This window comes from Ochlerotatus camptorhynchus, unplaced genomic scaffold (genome assembly GCF_037179485.1).
Source record: "Ochlerotatus camptorhynchus isolate MF236.1 unplaced genomic scaffold, CSIRO-AGI_Acam_v1.1 ptg000045l, whole genome shotgun sequence".
In the NCBI taxonomy this organism is placed as follows: domain Eukaryota; kingdom Metazoa; phylum Arthropoda; class Insecta; order Diptera; family Culicidae; genus Ochlerotatus; species Ochlerotatus camptorhynchus.
This window is the reverse complement of record NW_027040536.1, coordinates 260,914-273,839: the sequence shown is the minus strand read 5'-3', so window position 1 is coordinate 273,839 and position 12,926 is coordinate 260,914. Positions and strand designations below refer to the sequence as shown.

General features: G+C 41.7%; 1 protein-coding gene across 1 annotated transcript in view; it reads left to right on the top strand.

Annotated features, from left to right (window-relative positions):
* The window catches only part of LOC135714502 (uncharacterized), a 31,512-nt gene extending 18,960 nt beyond the window's left edge, over positions 1–12,552 (top strand). Inside the window, exons 4-10 of the mRNA XM_065237878.1 lie at positions 311–608; positions 983–998; positions 1,541–1,666; positions 1,840–1,939; positions 11,703–11,943; positions 12,022–12,155; positions 12,227–12,552. Of these exons, the coding sequence (XP_065093950.1) occupies positions 311–608; positions 983–998; positions 1,541–1,666; positions 1,840–1,939; positions 11,703–11,943; positions 12,022–12,155; positions 12,227–12,531 (1,220 nt within the window). The 3' untranslated portion in view covers positions 12,532–12,552. The remainder of the gene's footprint in view (positions 1–310; positions 609–982; positions 999–1,540; positions 1,667–1,839; positions 1,940–11,702; positions 11,944–12,021; positions 12,156–12,226) is intronic.
* Positions 12,553–12,926: the final 374 nt, after the last annotated feature.

The window sequence follows — 12,926 nt, the reverse complement described above, 5'->3', positions numbered from 1 at the left end:
CAATTCACAATTACATACTCATCAACATGTACATCAATTACTGGCGACAACGCTCTGATGAGACAACGAAAACCCACCCCTAAGCTCCTCCCCTGATCCTATCCTTCGCCTATGTCCCCATCTAACCTCGAGTAAGCCGCGAGTATTCGGCCCAACTTCTACTAGACATAGAATTAACTGAATTTTGTTACAAACAAAGAGCAATGAGTTATCGGCTCCGTAAAGCTAACGCAATTGAGCTTTCTAAATAAACGAACTGAAAAAAAATGTACATCAATTAATCACCATTGTCTTCCTCTCGCTATTCTAGACGACACCAAGGCAATCCTGAAGTTGGAATATTATACCGAAAATGTCGATGGAAAGGATCTGGTTCGCTTCCGGCCGATCGATCTGAAGATCAAGTTCGACAAGGCTTCATTCTATCTGATGAATCTGTTCAACGGTGACCCGACCCTGGAAAAGGTTGGCAATGAGGCCATCAACGAGAACCCGATGGTGCTGCTGGACGAGGTGAAACCATCCTTCGAGGAGAATCTCTCCATCAAGTTCACCGAACTGGCGAACAGCCTGGTGAAGGACGCCGAGGTAAGCGAGATCTTCCCCGAGTAGAGTGAGAGGAAGCGGCGATGGAAGATGGAAGGCGTAAACGAGAGACGAGGACTGACCCGTCAACTGTGAAGCTTGTTCGCTTGCTCAGTGTTTGTGGTTGTTGTGTAGTATGATTAGGTTGTAAGATTACCCCCCCGTGCCTGGCTGGGCTTGGGGACTGTAATAAAACGTTTTATATTAGTAATGGCACGCCGACCGTCCGGTCGGGGTTTGTTTATTGGTATGAGAAAGCATCGCACGTGGCACGGTATGAGTAATTCCACACGTTTTGACGTCTCCGGTTGGCGTGACGGGACCCAGGTCGAACGCAAATATGACAATTTCAATTGATTTCCGCGAATCGAGGGGACTATTTCCATTCACACTTCAGAACAAACGAGCAAAGGGTCAGTAACGTAAATCACCTTAGATCCAATTGTAAGGCGATTGAATATGAGTAAAAGGAATTAATAGAATGTTCCACTTCAGTAGATTTAAACTTTTAAATTATTTTTAACTTTGCCTGAACTGTTGAGCAAATCTTAACAATCTGGATATCAAGATTATAGGTGTGGTTGCATGAATTGAATTAATTTATATGGGAAAAGGTTCTGATTCACGATTGCCCAATTTGATTTAATAATCATGTACCTTCATTCACACTACCAGAACTAATTAGAAGGAGTGTATTATCAGGATAAATATGTGATGCGCACGTTGTGCAAACGATGACGTATACTTTGCCGGTTGCAATTGAGGTGCTGACTGGTAGAGTGATCCAACTCCTACGTTGATTATTCATTATGCGTACATGCATTGAAAAATCAGTTATGGTTGCAGTAATCCTTGATTTGACGTGACACTTAAGGGTGTATACATTGGACTTCTATCATTCTGCTTGTTAGCGCCATAATTCTTGGCTTAACGATCTATTGCCGGCATGGTACAGCAACCTACACCCCCCGACGTAACGACGACGACGATGATAATAGATTGTATCAACCGTTGGCGATTGCTTACTACTACTGCCGACTGTCGACCCGGACAGAGGTCGCACCGACTCGTTAAAGATCAAGTAGGAGTCGATTGTCTTTGATGCTCACACTCGTTAGAATTAGATGCCCGTTGGCAATGATGATTGTCAAGTCGTGTGTTGATACATCTCAAGCCTCCTGATGTCTACAGTTGGTATAAATGAGACCGCGTTCTGATCGGTTAGGATTAGTTTTTGGTTTAGAATCTCGCTAGGTGGATAGTGCAACGCTCGCGAATATCAGCAGCAGGATGAAGTTCTACGTTGTTGGAGTTTTGGTGGTGTTACATTTTGGATGCAGCAGTGCACGATTAGGTTGGTTTACAGTGTTGAAAGTGTTAAAGGTTTTGTGATTTGCTTTCACGAAATCTGAAATAATTAAAAATATTAGAGGACACAATATGCCACAATGTGAAGCTGGTTGTGTAATTTCCGGTACATACAAGTACTAATGCAGTGTTGATGTATAGATTCAAGCGTTAGGGTGGATTATGTCAAAAGCAGCAGGGAGGCCCTATTTAAACCACGTTTTTTAAAGAAAGTTAATCGATATACAAATTAAAAAGTGATTTGGGTGTGACCGTTGGTGAATACTGTTTGTGCCCTCTATGAAATAAAGTTTCTTTTCCACTTATGTACAAAAGGCTCCTATTGCTCCCAATTCCCTTGATCTGGCAATAAACTTTGAATCCGGTTTGAAGGACCAAGGGACGAGGGTTGCAATTCTGACAAGTTGTTAATATTTATATGTATTCAAGAGCTGTCATAATCAGGCTTGCAATTGCTCATTACAGCTAAAATGTTATTTTTCGTTATAAGTTGTGACCATCTGAAAGCAAAATTGACAAATGTTATACGTCATATACAATCTTTACCACCTCTTCTTATCTTACAAATAAAAATTATCATTATAGTATCCCATTGTTTCATAATAACGAAAAATAGCATTTTAGCTGTAATGAGCAATTGCAAGCCTGGTCATAATATCCGGTTCGAGAAATGTTACCGCTGACGTGTCAGGTTCTGTCCGCATTCCCGAGGAAACCCAGTACATAGCTAGACGAAATATTTGAAGATCCATCTAGATTATTCAAGGTATTAAAATCCTAATTATCAATGCCATCGTGGATTCTGTGATGTTAAGGTTAGGATTAGAGATGAACAAAATAGTTCCTTTCACTTAACGATTCCGAGTCGTTCAGTTCACTGAAAAGAAGTAGTTCTTTGGAACCGTTCATTCGTTTTTTCGCAGGAAGGTGATATTTTTCAGGCAGTTTAAAAAAGCTGCTTGGAGTTTCTAACTAAAATTGGTTTCAAATGCTTAAATTTCGGTTGAATATAGTGTGTGTTTTATTTTTTTTTGGAAGAAAGAAACCTTCAAAAGGCCATTGTGCCACCGCTTGATGACTGGGCGCACAGTCGCGGTGACACGGTGTGTGGGATTTTTACCGCCCTACTGTGAACCCTACACGATTGCTTTTATTGACAATAATCGTATTGTCAATACATGCTATATTGACGTCAATACATCGAGATTGACAATATTTCTGAATTCACATCATCAATATTATTGTCAATAATTCCCCTTCGCGTCAATATATTGATGCGTGTGGGGTTTGCTTAAAACCTCCTTGGACGCCTTGTCCTTTTCCCCCGGAACCACTTGTCGTATTACTTCGGAGGGGGCCGTGCATTATGCACCTAACTTTACCTCAGCTAATTGGCGCTTCCAGTTCGCTGATCGTCTCTCCAATTTGTGAGCCATTTAGCTCCCAGCGTCGCGTTCTACTCGGCTAACCCCCGGTGGTGGATTCAGCATACTCTGACGGAGAGTTCTCCTGGCTTCGGCTTTCAGTTCGCACTTGTGTGAGCACATTACTACTTTCTAGTTGGTCTTCTCGCCATTTTCGCTGCAGCGCTGACATGATCTGCATTACTGCTCTGCTGACGGCGTTAAAGGTGCCTTCCTCTCAACACATTTCTTCGACGACATTCTCCCCGCTAAGGGCGAGCATACCCTCTCGCACAGCATCAAATCTAGGACATTCGAAGACCACGTGCTCTGGTGATTCTTCCACATTCCCACACTCCGGACAGAAAGGTGACGTTGTGTGTCCGAACCGATGCAGGTACTTCCTGAAGCAGCCATGACCAGACAAGAACTGCGTTAAGTGGAAGTTGACTTCTCCATGCTTCCTGTTCACCCAGGTCGAAAGAATCGGTATTAGCCTGTGTGTCCATCTACCGTTCTCCGGTGCATCCCACTCCTGCTACCACTTGGCCATCGACTCCGTTCTCAACGTTTTTCTTACTCCTCTGGTTTCTCTCCTCATATAGGACTCATAGTCCTCCGCCAAGGTGATACCGATTCAATGACGTTTATATAAGGTCTGGGCCAAGGGGCTTATTGGTGTTAGTGAAATGTGCAAATATTTAGTGGTGTTCGTATTTTATTGCAATGTTTATCTTTTTACACGAAACAGCTGTTGGCAGTGACGTATTTCTATCTGTTCTCAGTACGTTGGCAGTGACGTATTTCTATCTGTTCGCTGATGTTCAGCAATGTTTACAACATTTTTGCTTCTAACACCAGCAAGCTGCCTGTTGGCCCAGACCTTATATAAATGTCATTGATACCGATTGGGATCATACCGGCGATAACGCATACTGCCTCCATCGAAATGGTTCTGTACGCACTCACGACTCGCATGACCATGAGCCGGAACGTATTGTTAAATTTCCTTTGGTTCTGCTTCGTTTTCAGCGCTTCAATCCAGGCTGGACCTCCGTACCTTAGTATCTATGAGGACACGCTGGCCAGAAGACGCCTCTTGCTGCTGCTTGGACCAGAATTGTTCGGCTTGATTCTGGCTATTGCGTTGATGACCTTCGCCGCCTTCTCGCAGGCATATTCGATGTGGCTGTTTAGCCGGTCATCGATCATCACTCCCAGATACTCTCCAACGGTGATTTCTGCCCGCTGCACTGCTTTGCAGTTGCTGACCAACATCACTTCTATTTTGTGGTGGGCTATCTGCAGCTTCGCTCCTTGCATCCAGATCCAGTTACCAATTGTACATCCCATATCGCCTCGGCCGCCAGCATTTCCACTTCTTCCAGCGTCTCACCGGTTACCGCCAAGACGACATCGTCCGCAAAGCCAACGATCTCAACTCCTTTGGGCAGCTTGAGCGTCAGCACGCCATTGCACATTCCATTCCACAGCGTGGGACCTAGAATGGAGTCTTGTGGAACTCTCGCCGTGATTCTAAGCGATTTCTGCCCCGTGTCTGTCTCGTAGACCAGGACCCGGTTCTGGAAGTAACCACTTAGAATCCTGCAGAGGTAGTCTGGAACCCTCATTCTATGGAGCGCCTTGGCGATGACCTCCCAGCTGGCGCTATTGAATGCATTCTTTACATCAATTGTAATCACGGCGCAGTATCGATTTCCTCTCCGCTTCTGTTTGGAAGCTTTTTCGGCTCTGTCAATCACTGTCCGAATTGCATTCACCGTCGATCTCCCTTTCCGGAATCCGAACTGCCTCTCCGACAACCCGTGTTCACTCTCCGTGCATTTCGTCAGCCTGTTCAGGATGATCCTCTCCAAGAGCTTTCCGACAGTATCCAGCAAGCATATTGGCCTATATGATGCAGGATACCCCGGCGGTTTTCCGGGCTTCGGCAACAGCACAAGCTTTTGTACCTTCCACCTATCAGGGAACTGACCATCGTCCAGACATTTCTGCAGCACCATCCTGAACATGTCCGGGAACGTCTGGATCGCCGCCTTCAACGCCACGTTGGGAATTCCATCCGGGCCGGGAGCTTTCTTTGCCTTCAACCCTTCCGCTGCTGCTAGGAGTTCAACGTTGTCTCCATCTTCCTCGCCATATGGTGTAGGTGGCCAGGTCGTTGGGTCATGCTGTGGGAAAAGTCCCTCCACGATGACTTTCAGCTTGTTGGGACATATTTCAACCGGCATCGTTGGACCTCTGATCTTCGCCATCGCGACTCGGTATGCGTTGCCCCAGGGGTTGGCATCGGCATCGCGGCACAGCTCCTTGAAACTGTTTGACTTGCTCAGCTTTATCTTTCGTTTTAGTGCAGCCCTGGCCTCTCGGAACACCACCCTGTGCTCCTCTCTGTCTGCTTCCGTTCTTGCTCTCTGAACGCGCTTTCTGGCTAGAAGACAACTAGCACGTGTGTGTGTGTGTGTTCCCTCTAATGCCCACTGACCGGGAGTGTTAGCATGAAAGAACTATCTCAACAATGTCGCATTTATGGTCAATGTAGATAGCTTTAGTCCAGGAGTTAGAAGGTGATAGCTCATTGCAGATCCAGTAACCCATTTCAGCATGTCTGGAGAGTCACGCCCATGCCGAGGTTACTTTCACTCACATAAGCCCCGCATGTATGTATTACCTCTATCAATTGGATATTAGTAATACAGACATGCTGAAATGGGTTACTGGATCTGTAATAATTACATACACACTTCCAGGTTCGAAAATATTCTTTTCAAGCCTAGCGCGTATTTAGTTTAATTTTTATGTTTAATTTATAAATAATAATTGGCTCGGTTTCACCATGTTCCACTGATCTGCCGCCATTGATGGCTTCTTTTGGAATCCCTTGTACTTTTTCTCTAACGCTTCGTATTTCATTCCGCACTTCCTTCCGTAGATTGTCATTAGTTGGTTCTGACATGATTCCGCCTTATCCGGGATTTTCCTGTTTTCCGAGGGTGATAAATCCGCACTTATACCTGGTACCTGGTTCGATGTTGACTCTTCTTCGCTGGTTGGTGTGGTTGATCTCATGTCCACCTCATGTCCATCTGTTACTGTATTGCCATGGGCATCTGGCATAAGGTTCGCGTCTTAAGTATGAGATGGTGTAATATGCAAAGTGCGAAAATAGAATGAATGGAATATAAAAAGGATGAGTTTTATGAAACGATAGTTTCATCCAATTCCCCAACTAACCATACTCAAGCAAGTAAGTAAATACAAGCTGTATTGCGACTAAATGGTTACTTGGCTACATATTTATTTATTTTGTCAAGCAAAGTAGACTACATACAATGGTTACAATGTTTTACTTACATACTATGCATTATTTCTATAATGTTTTAGTTTGGTTTTAATTGCTTCTTTTAATATAGTGATGCTAATAACTTCACAGTGTAGATAATACTGTCGTATCATTCGATTGAAGGGGCCATTTTTTGCGTAATTTGTTCTGTGTGATTTTTCTGAGAATAATTTTCGTGTTCTTAGATGCCGACAGGGTGTGTAGAAGTTTAATTTTGAAAGTATTTCTGATGATTCTATGCGATGTGAAATAATGTCATTGATGAAGAAAAGCATTGCAAATTCGGCGTTCTTTGAGTGTTTGTAAGTTGATGAGCATATATGCTTCATATGATGGAAGAGGAAATGCGGTCCAATTCAATTTCCGAAGGACATATAAAAGGAACTGTTTTTGGACGGATTCTATGCGTGGCAATGTACGGATTCCATACCAGGTTACAGTATTCCAGAAAAGGTCTTACGTATGTAATATATAATAATTTGATAGTGTATGGGTCTTGAAAATTATAGCTGAACCTCTTAATGAAGCCCAACATACTATTTGCTTTCGTTATGATTGTATTATAATTTTCTACAAAAGTGAGTTTGGAGTCTAGGATCACACCTAGGTCCCTTACAGTTTTACATTTTTCTACTTTTTGGTTGCCTAAAAATATTTCAAAAAGAGGTGTTTCTACTTTTCTGCTAAATACAATTGCGTTGCGCGTTGCATTTTTTTTTTACATTAAGTTGGAGTAGATTTTTACTACACCAAGTGTTGAATAAGTTGATTTCATTCTGGAATTCTTCTGTGTCGCTAGAATTACTTATTTCCATGAAGAGCTTCATGCCGTCTGCATATATAAGAACTTTTATTTTTTTTTAAGTATGTAGGAAATGTCGTTTACGTATAAAATAAAAAGAATTGGGTGTAAATGAGAGTCCTGGGGCACCCCAGAGGTGACCGAAATAGGTTCTAAAAGTTTATTATGAAAACGAACTATTTGTTTGCGTTGCGTTTAGTATGATTGGAGTCAATTCAGAAGTCCACATTCCATTCCTATTTTTTGCAATTTAAAGAGTAATAATGGTATGTCGATTCGGTCAAATGCTTTACTGAAGTCAGTATAAAGAGCTTCCACTTGCCATTGCCATTGCGTTAAGAATGAAGGTTACAAATTCAAGAAGATTAGAGGTAGCTGAATGACCTTTAAAAAAGCCGTGCTGTTTGTTTGTAATTTGATTTTTTACTTGCTGAAGAATTTTGTCGTTTACGATTGATTCAAAAAGTTTTGGGATGCAAGAGATAATGGCAATTCCACGATAATAACGGATGTCAGATTTCTTGCCTGATTTGAAAATAGGCACCAAATGAGACGATTTCCAAATTTCAGGGAATTTCCCATTTTTCAGAGACATATTGAAAAGGCGTTCTAAAGGAAGGGTAAGTTTTTCTGAAAGATTCTTCAAGAATACAGGTGTAATTCTGCCAGGTCCTGGTCCATTAGATGCGTCCAAATTTTTTAGTGCATTGAGGACTTCATTTTGACATATTTGATTGACAGATATGTTGTTAGAGACTTCGGGAATGAATGCAAAGAAGTCGCGGTCTTTTTCAGAAAATGTTGTGTATACTTCCTGAAAGAAATTTGCAAAGAGATTGCAGATTTCAGAAGGATTTTCACCTTCATTTCCATCAAAATGCATTCGTGACGGAAAATTATTACTTTTCAATTTCGTTTTTACATAATTGAAAAAGTTCGTAGGATATGATTTGACTTCATTTTCGACTTTACGATTATATTCTTCATGTGCAGTGTTAATGGCTGTGTTGAGTTGGTTGCATATGTTATGATAGTGTTGTAAATTTGTGCTAGTGCTTTCCTTTTTGTATAATTTGTGTGCTTTCTGCTTTTTGTTCTTCAAATGTTTTAGTTGTGGATTGAACCACACTGGAAGGTTGTTGTTTTGTGTTCGCCTTCTTCTTTTTATTGGTACGGTTTCGGTTTCTACTCATATGGCCGTCAGAATGCACAGTTCGAAAAAGTAGTGTAAATTTCTGATTAGTATGATACACATAAATGGAGCGTCACATAGCATATAAGTTTACATTATACATCATGTAAAGCTCTGAGACATTTCATGCAATGTAGCAAATATTGTATACAAAAGCCCATTGTTGTAAACAACATTGTCTACAAGTTGCTCGGTTGCGTGAAATGAAATACAAGTTTACGTGAATGAATGTTTACATCACTATTAAAATACAGAATTTTTATCTGTGTGGTTCATCGGTTGCGAAGTGAAGCGTTATATCTCTCAATGTTTTGATATTATCCTAACGTTACCTCAATGTTATATCACAGACAAACAGACACAACACATTGAATATTTATCATTGTAAACCCTATCGCTAACGGCGCCGGTGGTGTAGTGGTAAGCGTGATTACCTCTCACCCCAGCAGGCCTGGGTTCAATCCCAGTCGGCGCCGCCGGGATGTTCTGAGGCATAACATCTCTGATCACGCCTTCCTTCGGATGGGAAGTAAAGCCGTTGGTCCCCGGTTCATGAGTTGATGGGTCGATAGGTAGGGTCCAGGTGTGGGAGCTGCCTTCCTGGCACGTCGGTAGCATTGGAAAACAAGATCGACGGAAAAAACAAACCAAAGGAAAAAAAAAACCCTATCGCTATATGTCGTACACACTATGATGGGCAATACACTCAACAGATGGCTGTAGTGTGTATACGTCAAACGCCACAAGTGACAGTACTATCAACTAAGATACATTCAAATTGACCGTTAAAAGCGATTTCAACGAACATCTTTAGCATTTTATGTCTGCTTGTCTGTGATCATACCTTCACTATCGCAACTCCGGGTAATCCGCGAAAGTACTTACATTTTTCTCAGGCTCTTTTGATCTAACTGCAATCACTCTATCATACTCGAAATGTGCCACGACCAAATTGGTACAACGACGCCCTATACGCAGGGACGAAGTTTTAAAATCGTAATTTTGTTGTTATTCTTATCTCGAAGGTATTTCCTCTCGAAGAATGATGTGAGTCTGCTAGTCCATGAGCCCCCTCCAGAAAATTTTTCTAGTTACACCAATGCTCGTTAGAAGGGATGTTAGTTTTTATTTCTTGTAAATTGGGTGTGAAATTGAGCATTAGGGTGTCCCAAAATTGCACTGATGTTTTTTTTTTGTACATCACTGCATTCAATCATCAAAAGTGGGTGTCAAACATAGCGCTATTGTCAATGAGCATGCAACAAAAAGATGGGAAATTGTATGCGCAAAAACTTTGCCGAACCTCATTTTGAGCCGTTAAAAAGTTATTCGTGATTTACTGTGGAAAGAAAAGTTCAGAATTTCAATACTTGGAGTATGTCCACCAGCAAATCAAACTATCATTGGAATCGTTCATTACAAATCACCTACTTTGTTGCAAATCACTTGATAACATTTGTATCGAAGTTTATAGAATTCAATAGGAGGATATATAAGCGGAGAGCTAGCAGAACCAAAAAAGAAAATCATGTCACCAAAAACCAAGCTAAAGTCGGATCTCATCACCGGTATTGCGAGGAAGCATTTACCCAGAAACCGTTTGTCGTTGGAGTTGGCCGTCATCAGGTATTTTCGATTCAAGCATGACACACAACAACTTTCAATCGGAAAAAGCATTCAAGTTGTGGCTACCGAAGCTGCTTGTATATCAATGGTGCACTGCTTGAGAAGCTTTTCGGAAACTCAACCGGAACATTGTTTGTCACCTGCTGGCTCCAGAATTCTGCCAAACAGTATCGTTTCGTAGCTCTTCATCGATGTGGTTCAGGTTTATGTTGAAGAAGTAACTCAACCGCATCCTACACATCTTCAAAGCTGGCAATAGCTCTTTTTTTTCTTCTTGAAGGCCTTACTTTGGCGTTGCCATGTCACAACGAGCTTGGCAACCCTTCTAACAACTTTCCGCTTGAGCTGGTGTGAAAGTCCGGCTTGATTCCAAATCTTCCCAGCTTCGGTAGCCACAACTTGAATGCTTTGTCCGATTGAAAGTTGTTGGGTTTCATGCTTGAATCGAAAGTACCTGATGATGTCCAACTCCAACGACAAACGGTTTCTGGGCAAATGCATCCTCGCAATACCGGTGATGAGATCCGACTTGTGCTTGGTTTTTGGTGACATGATTTTCTTTTTTGGTTCTGCTTGCTACGGCAATCAAATGGAAACTAATAAATTTTGTGATCCCTCTCCGCTCATATATCCTCCTAAATTGCATTCTAGAAACTTCGAAACAAATGTTATCAAGTGATTTGCAACATAGTAGATGACTTGTATTGGACGATTTCAATAATAGTTTGGTGGACATACTGCAAGTATTGAAATTCTGAACTTTTCTTTCCACAATAAATCACGAATAACTTTTTAACGGCTCAAAATGAGGTTAAAATTTCTGGGGCAAAGTTTTTGTCCATAAAATTTCCCATCTTTCTGTTGCATTTGATTGATAATAACGCTATGTTTGATACCCACTTTTGATGATTGAATGCAGTGATGTACCAAAAAAAAACATCGTTTTAGAGAATTTGAAAAATTGTAACTAACAAATTGGACACAGAAAATGCCGTAGCAATTTTTTCTCTCATAGTTTTGACCCTTGGGAATCTGCGAAAAATATAAAAGGGTAGGGTTTCACTGAAATTTAAAGAACTAAAAATATTTATTCGATAATAGCTATGAAAAATGTCTTTTTTCAAAAATCTCGTCGGGGCGACCTCTAAACAACATTTGCCAGAGTTGCCGCCATACAAAAGTTTGTTTGTAACACCCTTAGGTATCATTTGGAGGGTGAGCCCCCAGATTGCCAGACATAGTGCAATTTTGGGACACCCTATTGAGCATGCACTCTGAAAGTGATTATATACGATGTTTATAAAACCACTACACTGAATATCAATCTCAACCGTACAACCGCACATTTAATCCATCCTACAGCCCCCATTTTGACGGCTTGCTCCCGCAATGATCCCAAATTCGAGCGCTGCGTCAAGGGAGCGGTGGAACGGATACGGTCCAACATTGCCGACGGAAACTATGGCGAAGGGCAACCCACCGCACCATTGCTCGAGCCGATCTACATCGAAAAGATGAGCATTGACCACGGGCCGGGATTCCGGGCAAAGCTTCTGAATGTAACGATCAAGGGCGCCGGCAATTTTGTAGTTCGTCGAGTCAAGTAAGTATGCAGCGTAACAGCGTAATATTGAGATTGATTAAACCGATTACGAAAATATTCATTTTCACTTCAATGCAGGCTAAATCTGGATGAGAAAATGTTCAACGTAAGCGTGAAGCTTCCCAACATGCTCGTCAATGGACAATATACTTTGGACATGAAGGTGCTAGTGTTACGCATCTCCGGACAGGGCGATTTTGATCTGAATCTCGGTGAGTGCATTACGCAATCACATGTAACCAGTGTTATGCCGGGAACAGTTAGCATCGTGTGATTTTTCCAGACAATACAATTGCCAACATGAGATTGAAATACTATCTGAAGCCGGGGTCAGACGGGAAGGAGTATGTTCAGTTTCATCCGATTCAGGTCAAGCTCCGGTTCGATAAGGGTAAGTTTAACTTGCAAAACCTGTTTAATGGCGATCCCGCGCTCGGAAAGATTGGAAACAGTGCAATCAACGAAGATCCGCACGTGCTGCTGGATGAGGTGAAACCGGCATTCGAGGAGAGCTTGAGCAGAATATTCACCGCCATGGCGAACAGCGCGGTGAGTGGGGCGACTGAGATGGATATTCTTCCTCTGTGATATTTATTAGTGTGTGGTTAGGTTTTGTTTAATATTTTGTAGTAAAATTGGTGTGATAAACATAAGTTGCTTTTGATAATCAGAAAGAATATTCCACAAATGGTTAGCTAGGGAAAATGTCTGTAATGTTGGCCCATGGATCTAATATTGGGCCCATCGCTAAAAATCTGCTATTTATCAATTTTTTCTAGATGAACGCGTTATTGGGACGTTACTAATGGATATTTTTGGTTGCTATTGAAAATTTAGTCGATTGCTGAATTTATGTATGGGCCCAAATTAGGGACACTTAGGCCGACATTACCTGCATTTCCCCTATATTTTTTCTAGTATATTTTACTAGTGGTACATCATGAATTTAGAGGGGCTTTGGGTAGCCTAGTCGGCAAAAGCAC